Here is a 15588-nt window from a genome sequence, read left to right on the forward strand (position 1 = left end):
ACCTATTCATTGACCATCAATTCCAAGAAACAAGCACATGAAATTAAAATTGTCTCTTTCATATTTTAATTCGACCATACAGTCACCTGCAGATAAAGAACATTTCTTTTTTAATTGAGGATACAGTTCTATCTCCTTCATAGGGGTGGTGGGGATTCTTGATGAAAGAATCAGGAATTTCAATACCCGGTCAATATTTTTTCTCTAAGATTGCTCAGTGTGCCACCACAGGCAGGGTGGCGGGCTTGAAATCTTCGTTCAAGCTAGTTTGCGTGGCAAACGCCACATTATTTCAACACACTTAACAATTTTTCATGTTCTCCCCTCCCATGTTGGTGTATACATACAGGTGCACCTCCTTACCTTCTACTGCGCATTAATCTTACCTCGGGTGGCGCTACCTATTCCACGAAGGCATTATCCATCAATACACACGCGGGCTTCTCCTAGAGGCACTCGGCTAGGGGTTGCCAGCAGGCGTAAAACAAGCCATTTACATCGATTCAGGGGATCCATAAAGCTGAAAGTCATGGAGGAGGAGTTGCTAGTTAGGGCAAGAGTAACGGTACAACTGAGACAAAACTATTTCATTGAGAGGCTTTCAGGGACTCATTTTCCAGTGTCACTTTTGCTGTAATGCACAATTGCCCCCAAATAATGCAGGAATCAAGAATTGCCGGAAGGACCGAAGCCAAGACGCAGTACACCAACTCTACAGACAGAATGCTCTGCGGTATCATTCACCTGCCACCCACCCAGCCCAGGTAATGAAATACGACACAAAAATGCCATTCTTTTTAAACACTTGGAAGGATGACTTTGTTTCTTCTATTAGAAAACTATTGAAGTCCATAAAATTGAGATGCCTTTAAAATGGTGAAGTCTTTTCTTTATTTAAAATGCCAAAGTGCTGTGTATAGATTGAGTCAAAAGAGTGTGTCTGATCCTGTGAAAAATTATATCACCACGGGATTCCCTCAAGTTGGTGCGCTATATAGTTTGCATGCTAAAATCTCCTTAACCTCGCAATTGCTCTCTCCTTCCCACATCAGTCAACAATCCTTGCTAGTTCTACATCCAAAGCGCTAATCAAATGTATGCCCTTTACTTCCAAGTACACCGCTTTAACTCGGGCTCCTATCATCTCCCCAGACAAGCTATTCTAATAGCCTACAGTCAAAAACTCCTTTCTTCCTGACCACTGTCAAAGGCCACCTCCTCTGTGAAGACGCCCCAGCTCTCCATGGCATGGTGCAATCACTCCAACTTGCTTTGTCCCAGGAGCTCACATACACAGGACTCTTACAACACTCTTTACTGCAGAGCTGCAAGTAAGAATATGCAAGCCGCATGTGTGATTGTAAATGTTCCAGGAGCCTCCTCTAAAAGGTAAAGAGGAAGGGGTGAATTTTAATAATACTTTTTATTTAATCTGGTGTATCCAAAATATCATTTCAACATGTAATCAATACAAAAATATAACAAGACAGTCTACAGTTTCTCATATTAATCCTTTGAACTCCAATGAGTATTTCACATTTGTAGCATATTTCCAATTTAGACACTAAGCTGTCATCAAAAATAATTGATCTGTATTTACATGTCATAAAAGTACAGTTGAAAAAGTACAGATGCACATATCTAAGTTGTTCCAAATGTACTAGAAATTTTTATAAGAACTGTATCAAATATCAACTTATTTTAAATTAAAACAAAATTAACATCTAGAAATCAGTTCTTTGCCCTGGCTGGTTTTGCTCTGTGGTTAGAGCATTAGCCCATGGACCAAAGAGTCACTGGTTCGATTTCCAGTCAAGGGCACATACCTCAGTTGCAGGTTCAATCCTTAGTCCTAGTCAGGGTGCAAGCCAGAGGCAACTAATAGATGTGTCTCACATCAATGTTTTTCTCCATCTCCCCGCTCCCTCCATTCCACTCTCTCTAAAAATCAATGGAAACAATATCCTCACTCCTTGGGTGAGGATTAAAAAAATCAGTTACTCTGTCACACGAGCTACGTTTCAAGTGCTCCATAGACACATGCAGCCAGTGGCTATTCTATTAGACAGCATAGCTCTACTATAATTATTTATGTATACATCTGTCTTCCCCACAACATCAGACCACATCTACTTGTATCCTCCCCATTGCCTTGGCACATAAAGGGTGTTTAATGAGAGTTTGTTGACTAAATAAAAAAAAAATAAATGTGGAAATCACTTGACTCTATTGTAATGTTAAATCAAGAACATTCTTTCCTAAGGATATAAATGGCCATTTCTATGAATACACATATACACACACATGCATGTACATGAGCCCAGGCCTGAGTGAAAACTAATTAAGACTAAGTGCATTTGATTTGTAACGGATTCCTTCAATAATAAAAATGACTTCATACATACTACTCCCCCTGCACCTGTGCCTCCAGCCATCTATTCTCCTTTCCTTAAGGCATGTATGGGTAGTCTACACAATTAGCACTTCATAAGCTTCACATTCTCTAGTTGTTTTTTCTATCTATGTCTTGCCTCTTCAAATTATATTTTATGCTTCTGCAGACAGAGATCATTCCTTGCACTTTGTAGCTATCACAATGGCGATAACAAAGTACAAGAATTTAATACATGACATAGAATCAATTCTCAGTTGCCTTCTTTTCCAGTCATGCCTTTCCCAATCAATCCCAGAAGCCCAGCCTCTCAGCAATCAGATTCATACCAATATGTCTGGATAGCTGCGGCCAATAACCTCCCCACATAATCAGTACTTCTCTCTGTGCTACAAGGCATTTTGCATGTGTAACTGTCCTTCATCCCCCAAAAGGTGGGAAGATGCTTCCAATCTTTGTTAAAATGCCCCGTGTTACCTAGTTGTACTGCTCTCTTCAAACTGACCCTTCAGTGGGTGTTGACTCCTGTCCCAACTTGCCACCTCCATCACCCCCTACCCGCCATGGATGCAGCAACAACGTGACAGAAGGGAGCTCTGTGAGGGTGGAGATCTCTGTGGTCTTGTTAGCAGCATCTCCCTATAGGCAAGTAACTTTGACAAATCAATGCACACATAAATTTCCACAGAGGGGCTTCCAGTAGGTTTATCATTTATTCTATTTTTGCTTGAATAAGAACAAAATGTAAACAGGAAGACGTCTTGGTGAATCAGTCACGGGGTTCCTCCAAGTCCGCGTTGGTGTTCTCTCGCTTGTGCTTGGATAGTTGTTCTTTGATGGCTTCTACCTCTGCAGGAGTGAACTTGGGGGTTAGCATCACAGTGTCATAATCAAATTCTTCATCAAGTCTGAAGGGCTGAACTTCATCCCCGAGTATCTGCAAGAGGTAGCAAAGGAGGAAAATCATTTACAACCACTGTAAATGAAGATAAAGTCCAAAACGTGAATTCCCTATTACTATTTAATTAAACATTTTTTAGACTCCAACTCTCTCAGCTGGTTAGGCCGTCTTTTAAGTAAAGAAATAGTCACTTATTCAATTTGACCTAATGTAAGCCCCTTAAAATGCCCCATTTGTACCTCCCTGCCTCTAAACAATATCACTAACTAATTCTGCCCACAGCAAGAAGCAGAAAATCTCTCTTGCACACATTCATTACATTTTTACCACCTGTAGTGTTAGGACTGGAAGCATATGGAAAAACTAAAGGTTTATATTTAAAGTGTGAAAAAATACACCTGAAGATTTTGATCAACCTTGAATACATTTTCACCATTTACCATAAAAGACATATCAACAAAACAATTTTCTTTTTAAAAATATTTTTATTGATTTCAAAGAGAAAGGGAAAGGGAGAGAGAGATAGAAACACCAATGATGAGAGAGAATCGTTGATTGGCTGCCTCCTGCATGTCCCCTAGTGGGGACTAAACCCACTACCTGGACATGTGCCCTTGACCGGAATCGAACCCGGGACCCTTCCGTCTGCAGGCCTACACTCTATTCACTGAGCCCAACTGGCTAGGGCTTAACAAAACAATTTTCAAAGTTAAAAGTACTCTACACTTATTTAATTTACTTCTTCAGATAATACCTATAATTCCTGGTCCAATAAGAGTAGGAATTAAAACACACAGTAGCTCCTTAAATTTAAAAGTCCAGGATCCTTTTGTCCTACCAAGAATTTTTAAAATATTACAGAATTTATCTACAAGCCAGAGTAAATGCAAAGAGGTATAATAATTTTGTATCGATTTATTCATAATCTGTGTTTTAAACACTTTCTAAAAGAAGTTAGATTTTTTTGAAAGTGTATGTCCCACTAAACAAAAAGAGAATGCCTTAAATCTCACTGTATCACCCCTTCAAGAGCCTCTCCCCAAGCAAATGGTGTGTGACACGTGAACTCATCCGGCACCCCTGTGCAGCTCTATAATATGTATGGTGATTCTGAAATAATTGAAAACTATGGTTTATGCAGGAATGAAAAAAAAATGCCCTGAAGCCATAATCAGCTTTAAATATTCTTGCCTGGAAAATGATCTCACTGAGTGGCTTTTGCAATGTTCTTGATAATGGAGCATACAGCTCAGAAACCGTGCTGTTATTAAAGGTGAAAGAAAGCAAAAAAAACCCACAACCATAAAAAATAGATTATCTCCTGTCCGTTGGATAAGTTGAACCTCATAGGGATGCAGGGTTAATAGCAAACACCCGACCATCTTTCGTCCTTTCTCAGTAAAACCAGCAAGGGAACGCATTTCAGAGGCCCGTTGATTTCCTCTTTATTAGAAAGTGCGCGCTCTCCTGACAAGGGTGATGGGAGCTCTCACTGGAGTGAGTTCCCACCAAGGGCCAGCCCCGGTACTCGGAACTGTGTGGGCAAGAGCAGTGATCTTCAAACAACCCATCTCACAAGGAGCTGAACGAACGGCGAAGTCACGTGCCCCAGACTATGCAGTCAGTTAGAAAGGGAAGTGAGTTCTGAATCCAGAGTCTTCAGGGAAAGCTTCCCCTTCTCCAAACACACAGGAAAAATCAACCTGGAAGACTTCCCTAGGCCTGGTCATCGCCGCCGGGGAGAAAAGCCCTTTCCTGGATAAGCTAAACAAATCCCATGGCATATAATTGAAAGCACTCAAGGCTCCACATAATACCATGCCGTCTGGAGCAGCCGACCAAGGGGGCCAGTCAGCCTGCAGAGGGACCGATCATTGTGGTCACTTTCTGAGATGAAACTTCAACGCCACAAAGTGGCCATGCGGTAATACTGCTGAAAGCAGCTCAAATGAAGAAACACAGCAGGCAACATGTTCATTTCCTGCATGTGAGCATCCCTGCAGTCTCCAGGTCTACTCAGCGATAAGCACTGAGGCTTGCAGGCCTGGCCCCATCCTGAAGGACCCTGACAGGGACACAAGGGAGCACCATTTTACCAGTGCATTCCGGCTCAGGGGACCCTTGCTGCCTTGCATACCTGGTTAAAGGAAGCAGGCATCATGCCTTGTTTTTATATTACCAGACCCTGTGCTAGGCATAGGAGAGCAATGGTACTAGAATGAAAAGGCTGCCGTCCCAGCCTACCAAGAGATTACAGTTACATGCGGTCGAGCAAATTGAAAAGAAGCAAATATAACACAATGTTGTTCCGGGAGTACATACAAGGTGCAATGGGATCCTAGAGCAGGGACACTAACCCCAGCCTGGAGGTCAAGGAGAACTTCCGGGAGTGATGCCTAAGCTGATCCCAGCTCAGAAAGGACTAGTACAAGTTAAAGAGGAAAAGAGAGAGTGAGTCTGAGAGAACAGAGAGGACAGAAAACACCCCAAGCAAAAGAAAATATACATCTAAGAACTAAGGGCAAGAAAGAATATAAACTATTTAAGAAATTGTAAGTATGAGAAGTAAGAACAAATGTTATAATACAAAAAGTGAACCCAACTGAAGAAAAAATTGACTTCTTACTGAAGTTGAGGTGTCTAACTTACTTTAGGACTTAGTTTATTTTACACTATAATTTCAAAAGTAAACTTTCTACCTAACGTTCTTTCAGAATATGCACACACATAGATACAAAGAGTGGTTGGGGAAGGGAGGTATAGATGGATAATTTGTAAATCGTAGCAATTTTAGCATACATTTTTACTAGTATGCATCTTGGGTTTTTTCCAAGCCTCTGACATTATAATTTTGTATTAACGTACTATTCTGAGTTTTATTAACATTTAGTATATATCAATGGCTCTTGCAGACTGAATAGTAATAAATCAGTTATTAGAGCAAAGTAATTGTGAATATGTAATTATGAATACCCTAGTATTTATAGATTTATAAATCAACATAACATTTAGAAATTTATAAAACAACATAGGACTTAAAAGGTAACTATTGCCCAGCTGGCATGGCTCAGTGGTTAAGTGTCGACCTATGAACCAGGAGGTCACAGTTAGATTCCTGGTCAAGGGCAGGAATCCCTTGGGTTGTGGGCTTGATCCCCTTGGGGGGCATGCAGGAGGCAGCCAATCAATGATTCTTTCTGATCATTGATGTTTCTCTCTCTCTCTCTCTCTCTCTCTCTCTCTCTCTCTCTCTGAAATCAATAAAAATAATATTTTTTAAAAAGTAACTATTATTTTACTATATATGTTAATGATGCCATTTAAAAATCCTAAATATAAATAAAAAGTATTTCGGGTTTTTATTTAGTATTTTTTACTATATACATGCCAAAATGGTAAATTTTACTCTATAAATGCAATCTCAATAAACCTAACTTTTAAAAAGGAAAGAGAGAAAGGGAGGAAGGGAGGGAGGGAGGAGGGAGGAAGGGAGGAGGGAGGAAGGAAGGAAGGGAGGAAAGGAGGGAGGGAGGAAGGAGGGAGGGAGGGAGGGAGGGAGGGAGGAAGGGAGGAAGGGAGGAAGGAGGAAGGAGGAGGAGGAGGAGGAAGGAAGGAAGGAAGGAAGGGAGGGGAGGGAGGGAGGGAGGGAGGGAGGAGGAGGGAGGAGGGAGGAGGAAGGGAGGAAGGGAGGAAGGAGGAAGGAAGGAAGGAAGGAAGGAAGGAGGGAGGGAGGGAGGGAGGGAGGGAGGGAGGGAGGGAGGGAGGGAGGGAGGAAGGGGACACACACTGCAACTCAGAAAACTTCACTGCGAACTTTAAAATGGCAGCTTTCAAAAGACATCAAAGTCGCAATTCTGTTTATGTATTTCAGCTGTTGGCTACTCTGGCACACTTTGGGAATTCCCTTCTTTCAAGTAAGGTTCATCTTAGGGTCCTGAGCTACAAGACTCCAAATTAGTTGCAAACTCCAATTCTGATTTATTTCAAAGAGAAGCATTTGTGCAATGGAATGCCAAGTCTCCCACTATTATACAGAAAACAACTGTGAATTAAGTTATTAACTTGTTATTTTTGCCTAAGGAGCTGAAATATGTGGATTTCAGGTATATAATTTCAAATCTAATTGAAATCTTTTTGAGCCTCTGGGGGAATAGAATTTGTACACTGGCAGAACACTGCTAGTTTCCTTAAATTGCTCATGTGACTTATTCTAAGTGCAACTGCTACAAGAGGAGTCATTTTCATTCAGAATACCACATAGGCAAGTCAAAGAAAGCAGAACTAATGCTCAAATCAATGACAGCAGCATTTGGCTGTAGGCTCTATTACAAAGCAATATGGTAAGTAAACTGTCTTTATAGGTGAAAAATTTTGAAGACCCTATATGAATTGGAAAAACAGGAGATCTCCCATTAAAAACATACTATACAAGTTTCTTCTATGACCTCTTCTATGGGTTGGGGATGGGGAGGAGGAACTCACAATTTTTCATCTTTCTAATGTGAATTACTTTCATCAAAATATATTAACTAAGGCAAGAAATTATTCACAAATAGAAACTGGAAGGTTCTTGGGAAATGTTTGACTCTAAGGGGGGAAATGCACATGTATAAAACCAGTTATCAAATTAACAACAATTTTTTTTTAAATTGGTCTGATCCATACTAGGAAGCTGTGGATTCCTATTAGGCAATTACAGGAAGTTGGGCCATCCAGGGTACATTTTCATCTTTCCAGACTGAAGTCACAGAAAGCAACTGTGTCTAGCCCCTTGGTAGGCCCTTACAGGACACATTTGCTGGAAGTTGATGCTGATGGTCTTATACTGGCATTGGGTGCTTTAAAGTAAGATTAATACTATTAAACCATGCAGGGTTGGTACAGTATTATGATTTCTAGACAGTTCTGAAAAGTTTCTCTTCCAAATGGTGATTAGAAATAAAAATCCCAAACCAAGGGATATTCAAAAGTTATTCATCTATGTCTCATGAGTTTGCCAACACAAACATGTTTATATCATTTTGATTCCAATATTTAAAAATGTTGGCATTTTCTGGGAAGAAATGTATATTCTTTTTGAAGATACAATCATCTACAGGGTTTTAAATAGCATTTTACTGGATGTTTGACAGGTTCCAGAAATCATTCCGGGTTTTCTTTTAACCCATCAACTAAAATCATTTTATAAACATTTCCACAATGGCACCAGATGCAGTGACCACGAGTTGGTCAAATCATTTGTATGGTCACAATGGAAGTCATAAACAAGCCTTTGAAAGAAACTCATTTCTGCCAGAAATAACCTTGCAATTTTAGTTTCTTACTATTCAACAAAAGCAATCCACAATTCAAAAAGCACACCGAAAAGTGGCTATCCCTACCAGTTTACCTGGTAACCAATTTAGGGGTTTAACATAAGCCTACTAGCACCCTAGACATAAGTTTGCCATACCAGTGCACAAAGTCTTATAATAAATGGGTAATTTAAAATTGAAATGCATGGATTATTTCTGATTGAACGACTGCTTCCATAACCAAATATCTTCAAGTGGCAAGACTAGTACCTGATAATTAAATAATCAAGAAACATCCTAAGGGCTTTCTTAGAAAGAGATAGTGAAGAGCCCTTGGCAACCTCTGTGCCTGATCCCCTTTCGTGTTCGAGTGAACTGAGTGCAAAGGTCACATCTGGCAGCCTCTGCTGGTGCACCTTTGTCGAGTACATGCAGAAGAGCTGTAAAGGATGGCGAAGGGTGACTTTCAAGTGGTGCATTTGGGAGAGGACGCATGTGGCAGAGATTCCATTCTACCCTGCTGGGGAAGCAAACAGCTGATGACACTTCCCAGCCTCTCTTGGGGTGGGTAGGAACATGTGACTGAGTGGCTGCCAATAGGGCGTGAGCAGAAATGGAGCCCTGAGCTCTGAGCCTGGGGAAGCAGGCTGCCTCGGGCTCTCATCCCCTGCCCCTGGAAAAATGGGAACCTGACTTGCAGCATGTGCTCTCATCCCCTGCCCCCGGAAGGATGGGGACCTGACTCGCAGCAGGCGCTCTCATCCCTTGCCCCCGGAAAAATAGGGACCTGACCCGAAGCATGCACTTGAGGACAGTGTCTGGAGGCAGAGTGGAGTTCCAGAGAGAAGGAGCCGTGGTGAGTCCAGGGAACAGAGCCACTTGCTAACTTGAGAGACCCTCCACAGGTTATTCCAGGAAAGAAAGAAACTTCTATCCCCTCCACCACCGAATTATTGTTGGGGTTCTCTCCTGGAGCAGCCTAGCTTTACCTTAACAAATACAGGATGTCTACGGGGCCTTAGGAACAATAATACAAAGAAAAAAGGCCAGTTCGGACTAAAAGACATAACAAAGCCATCTGTCCCCTTCCTCTGTCCTTTCGGTTGCATTGTCCCCAGGTAGCACTGGCCTATAGAGATACGTCATGGAATAAAAATATTTTCCATGGCTGGTGTGCTCAGTGGTTGAGCATCGACCCATTAACCCACTGGTCACTGTTCGATTCCCATTCAGGGCACATGCTGGGGTTGAGGCCTCGATCCACACTAGGGGGCATGCAGGAGGCAGCTGACTGATGATTCTCTCTCATCACTGATGTTTCTCTCTCCCTCGCTCTCTCCCTGAAATCAATAAAAACATATTCTAAAAAAACTAGTTTCCATGTAAAAACACAATCGCTCTCTGTGTTTAAAAAGAAACATATACAATAGCAATAGACGGCCGTGAGAGGGGCCCAAATAAGCAACTTGAATTTGGAATTTTCCCAAATCTGAGAAAAATACAAGAGAGACGGGTAGAGGAGCATTTCTCTGAAAGGACAAGTTGCAAAACCACTGCAATTTCGAGACTGATGGAGTCCACCATGGAGTACCTCGTCCTTTTGCGTGTCCGCTCTTTCCACCGTGGGCCTTGGATTGACTGCAGGGGTCAGAGGCTGGGCTGCGGGAAGAATGTCGGCTGCGGGAGGAATGTCAGCTGCAGGAGGAATGCTGGAAGGAATGTGGGTGCTTACGTCCTCCACTTCCCCGGGCAGCAGCGGCAAATCTGCTGGACAGAAAATATTTCATTTGATCCTTTCTTGGAATTTACAATTGACCTAAATCATCTAAAAGCCTGTAATGGTCCCAAGAATAAAGCAAATATGCTCAGGTAGAGTAGGTCCATCTCACAAGGCCTGTCCTGGTTTGAGATTCCCCTTTCTAGAAACTAGAAGTCCCTGGTACATCTATTTCTACCCCATTGTTGCAGTTAGAGTCCATCCAGAAGGTCTCAGTGAAATATTGTTTGGGGAGTAACTTGTTCATGCCTCTCACCCCTCAACCCACTGTCTACCTCTATAGGAAAATAAGGCAAGAAGATGCTGTTTTTGCCTCATTTTCCCATATTTTCCTGAGGGGAGAAGAGAAAGGAAATAGAGTGTAGAATTTCATCCTGTAAAGAGATGGCAATATTTCAACAACAACAACAACAAAAAAGCATATTAAAAAACAATGATGCCAGAAGGAAAGAACTTTAACTTTTAACAGAAAAATGAACTACTCTGTCACATTCAGAATGCATACTCTATGTTTCAACACCTGCAAACAACAAAAATGTGTTTCCGGCTTATTTGGCACAGTTATAAGAATTCAAGAGCCAATCTTGGTTTCCTGATCAGCTCATGATGAAGGGATGTGTTCCCTTATATTTGCACGTGTGAGAGAACGTGGAGGCATCACAAGTAAATGATATTCTCCCACAGCTTTCTTTAAGGGGGACAAAAAAACACACAAAACACACAAATAGAAGCACAACAGGCTTCGCCCTCAGTAAATTTTCACAGGACCAGAGGCTGCAGGAGATACCCAATAACTTGCAGTTGGCTCAGGGATGCTGCCTGCTACTCAAAGACGATCTTACGGAAGAATACATTCTCCCTGGAAGTGACTAACAATAGGCATGCCTTGACCATTGCCAGTGGCAGCATATATGGGGAGATAACTGAGCATGATTCGCTATTCAAAAACTGAATCTTATATGAAATACATCTCTCGCTGTTGTGATGCTGTCGCCTTCACAAAAAAATATAATTACAAAATTCATAAGACTCCAGCAACAAAGAACATAGCCTAGAAACTGAGCGTGTGAGTGGAGGATTGGTGAACAAGGTGGTTTTACTACGATTAATTATGGAAACCATAAAATATGACCTGATTAACTGGCAGAAATAAAAACAATAGTAACAGTCAACTCTTATAAAGCTGATATATTACATGCATTAACTCAGCTAATCCAACAGCTCCATTACTTCCTGTTTTATAGGCAATGAGCTCTAAGCACTAAGAGTAACCTCATTGAAGGTGCCACAGCCACAAAGTGGCACAGCGAGGCAGTCTGTCTGCAGAGCCAGGCACTCTGTCTGCAGAGCCCACGATGCCACATTATAAACTTCTTTTGAATAAGCATTTTCATTATATATATATTTTTTAAATCTATCAGATTAGCCAAACTCAGGGCCAAGAAATGTCACTGCAATAGCTCATTAGTATGGCTAGTCAGTTGTAAGTGCACTCAAACATTTTATGCCCAGAGAAGTACTTTTTTTAAACTCATTAAGGTTGGTGGGAAGATTGGCTTTCTAATATATCTATGTATGAGTTCAAAGCCAAACTCAGTGCAACTGCCTAGGACTGGTACAAGCCTGGTTAGGGGCCTGCCCACAACAAAGGCAAGATGAGAAAGGTTCGGGCCTCTTAATGTAAAAACCAATGTCTACCAGACCCATTGACCATCAGTGCAAACATCAGTTCAAGTGTAAGATAAAAATCAATTCTGCCTTCAGAGCTATTTAAAATCTGATTGAGAACCATATGCACCAAGGAGGGCAACTCTGCAATTGCTTTGCTAAACCTCTTCACCTCTAATATTTTGGAGAAGACGTTTTCTTTCATAAAAATTCTACTGCCATGGGAACAACTTCAAAACAAGAAGACTCAGAATCCTCCACACTTCGCTTTGCCATTTGCTTCTTCAGTACAAAAGCAAAATGTACAAATGTGTTTCTATTGGTGCTGAACACAGCACCTTACACGTAGTATAGTCTTAATAAACACTTTAGGATAGGAAATAAATTTCCTGCATCTCAACTTTTAAACGGAACAGCAAGTATCAAGAGTCTGTGTGCTAATAGGACATTGTGGATGATGTAAAATATGTATAGCTCTTACCCTCAATGATTGAACTTTGTTACAGGAATAAGATTTTCACACATAAAATCAAGCAGAGAATAATCAAAACAAAATTGAACAACCTTAACTCGAAAGAGGATAGATTCATAAAAGAGTAAAACCAATATGGATGAGAAGAGTCTGATAAGACAGTTATGAAGAAAGCTACCTTATCTTTTAGCCGTTCTATAATCACGGGTGTGTTATTTATATACGCATGTTCTCTCCAGGAGAAAAATGATGGTATTCATTAATGGTGGGGAATGGAATTTGGTATCTCTGTAAAACCTTCTAAAACTGAAATGTTTTAAGAAACTCGATCCTATCTTAATTGTTTCTGAAATACCAAAGGCCTTGTTTTCATCTTCACTAAATACCACTCTCTTGGCTGATGTACATGTAGAGTCAAGGCAACTCTCAAAAACAAATTTTGATGCTAGGCAGCAAGACTGAAATCACTTCAATCTCTTCTTTCTCAACTACATAAGAATTTCCAATATTTATGAACTATGTGCTCATGCCATTTGTCTTTCTGTATGTAGTCAATAATCAGCAAGTCAAAAGCTATACTCACAGAATCCAATACAACATTATAAAGCAAGCAATCTATCTGACATCTAATAAATTAGGTAAGAATAATATTTAATTGTGTGACATAGTTATTAAATTAACCAATCTGTTCCTTTCTTGTCATGTAGAAATGACAAAAAATTTTTTGAAATTTTGGGCATTCTCCAAGACGAAAAAGGATGTAGGTAAATGCTTTAGTAATCCAGGCCTCTTCCACACACAGCTTTCAGCTAGGATAGTCTATCTCAGTGGTCCTTATTCTTAAAATTTTTTTGAAAACTCCAGAGAACTTTAGTTTATGTAGGTTATGTCCATGAATATTTATCATATTATAAATTAAAGACTGAGACTTTTCTCAAATATTTAACTATTTAAAATATCATTATATATTAAAATAAATATTTTAATGAGAAATCTATTTTCCCAAAACAAAGAAAACAGTGAGAAGAGAAGCACTATTATATGGTTAAAAATAATTTTTTTGTCTGCCTTAAGCAAAGAAAGCTGGATCCTAAACTTGTTAAGCACTCAAGTTTGGAATATTGTTTCACTTGATGTCAATGAAAATAATCTAGTCTCACACAGATTTATAATTGGAAAAGGGAGGAGTACTTTAATAGTCTTTTTATATAATCATGGACATTCTTTGATGCTATACTAGATCTCAAAAAATGATAAAGTAAAAAAAATAAATTCAACGTGCAGTCTGAAACCATTTCGGTGAATTTTTCATACTGTCATGTTAAAATCTTGGTCAATTTTACATGTTGAATGGTTCTTTCTCTAATACATGATTTTGTAACATAAATTTGGAAAATACTGATTCACTGTTTTATACAGGTCCCTCAAATATAGACATATTTCATTATACAGTATAACAATCACATTAGCTAACATTATCAATTTTATCAGAAAAGTCTTTAAATATTGGGGAAGCGTCAAGCTCACAGTACTGGATGCACGTCTCCAAAACTCTGTTTTTCACTCAATGCACTGTCAATTTTGTCACTGACAATGAATACTATCAGTTACATCAGGCAGAGGTCCTTTGGTTGAGCGTCGTCCCATACACCGAGAGATTGTACGTTTGATTTCTGGTCAGGGTACTTGCTGGTGTTGCGAGCTGGATCCCCAGTAGGAGGCATGCAAGAGACAGCAGATACTGTAGATAGTTCTCTCTCCTCAATGTTTCAATCTCTCTCTTCATCTCCCTTCCTCTCTCTGAAATCAATAAAAACACACTAAAAAAAATACTATCAGTTGTTTGTCTTAAAGAAATAGGCCTACTTTATTCACTTTATTTACTTGATTTTTTTGAGAACTATAGTTTGTCATTCTTTCAAGTAAAAATGTTGATCTACATAAAAAAAAGAAGAAAAAAACTGGTTCAAAACACCACTCAATCACACGATTGATTTTCCATGAGACAACCATTGTATTTCAGTATGTAGCATTCAATGTTCAGCATTTAAACAAAAAACTATCAGGTATACAAAGACAGTAGATCAAAAGGGGAAATTAATAATATAAATGGACCCATAGGATACCTTAGGTATTAAAATTATAAAACACAAAATTTAAAATAACTGATTAATATGTTTTAAAAAATACATCACAAAAAATGGAAAATTGCAGCAAAACTAAAGTCTATAAAAATAGATATTCCAGCCCTAACCAGTTTGGCTCAATGGATAGAGCATCGGCCTGTGGACTAAAGGGTCCCGGGTTCGATTCCGGTCAAGGGCATATACCTTGGTTGCGGGCTCGATCCACAGTAGGGGGTGTGCAGGAGGCAGCTAATCGATGTTTCTCTCTCATCGATGTTTCTAATTCTCTATCCCTCTCCCTTCCACTCTGTAAAAAAATCAATATAATATATTTTCAAAAAATAGATATTCCATATCTTTTGATAACTTTAACAACTGGAATATTTAGGGATTTATCAGAAAATTAGATCCAATTCAAGAATGGATTAGTAATCTACAATACAGATAGTAGAATATACTCCAACTGAAGCAAGAAAGGAAATAAAAAAGGATGGAAATGCTGATAAGAGCCTAAGTGATATAGGGGATATGTAAAAATGTTCAGGCACAGGTAATATTTGAAGAGAGAGCAGCTGAGGATATCCCAACACTTACAGGAATCTCTGCAAACCCCAAACAAAATAAATACAAATAAAACAATACCAAGGGATAGTGAAAATCAGTCAAATGAGAGGGAAACAAAACATATTATCATCAAAAAACCATATTACCTTCGAAAGAACAATAATCAGATTGATATCTGATTTTTCAACAGTTTTCATTAATGAAGATAAGAAAAGATTAGCATATCATCTTTAAAGTGCTGAAAGAAAAAAATAACAAACCTAGAATTCTCTACCCAGTAAAAATATAGGAAGATGAAATAATAATAAAATAATACTGGATTAATACAAAATAGGCAAGAAATAAAGAAAACATAATTGGCAGGATAAGTATATATGTATAGATGCATGTGTAT

General features: G+C 39.5%; 1 protein-coding gene across 1 annotated transcript in view; it reads right to left on the reverse strand.

Annotated features, from left to right (window-relative positions):
• Positions 1-1788: 1788 nt before the first annotated feature.
• The window catches only part of LOC118665125 (intraflagellar transport associated protein), a 46292-nt gene continuing 32492 nt past the window's right edge, over positions 1789-15588 (reverse strand). The window contains exons 6-7 of the mRNA XM_036326158.1: positions 10179-10351; positions 1789-3329 (exon numbers count right to left, since the gene is read on the reverse strand). Of these exons, the coding sequence (XP_036182051.1) occupies positions 3162-3329; positions 10179-10351 (341 nt within the window). The 3' untranslated portion in view covers positions 1789-3161. The remainder of the gene's footprint in view (positions 3330-10178; positions 10352-15588) is intronic.

The sequence above is a fragment of the Myotis myotis genome, unplaced genomic scaffold (assembly GCF_014108235.1).
Source record: "Myotis myotis isolate mMyoMyo1 unplaced genomic scaffold, mMyoMyo1.p scaffold_m19_p_10, whole genome shotgun sequence".
NCBI classification, from domain to species: domain Eukaryota; kingdom Metazoa; phylum Chordata; class Mammalia; order Chiroptera; family Vespertilionidae; genus Myotis; species Myotis myotis.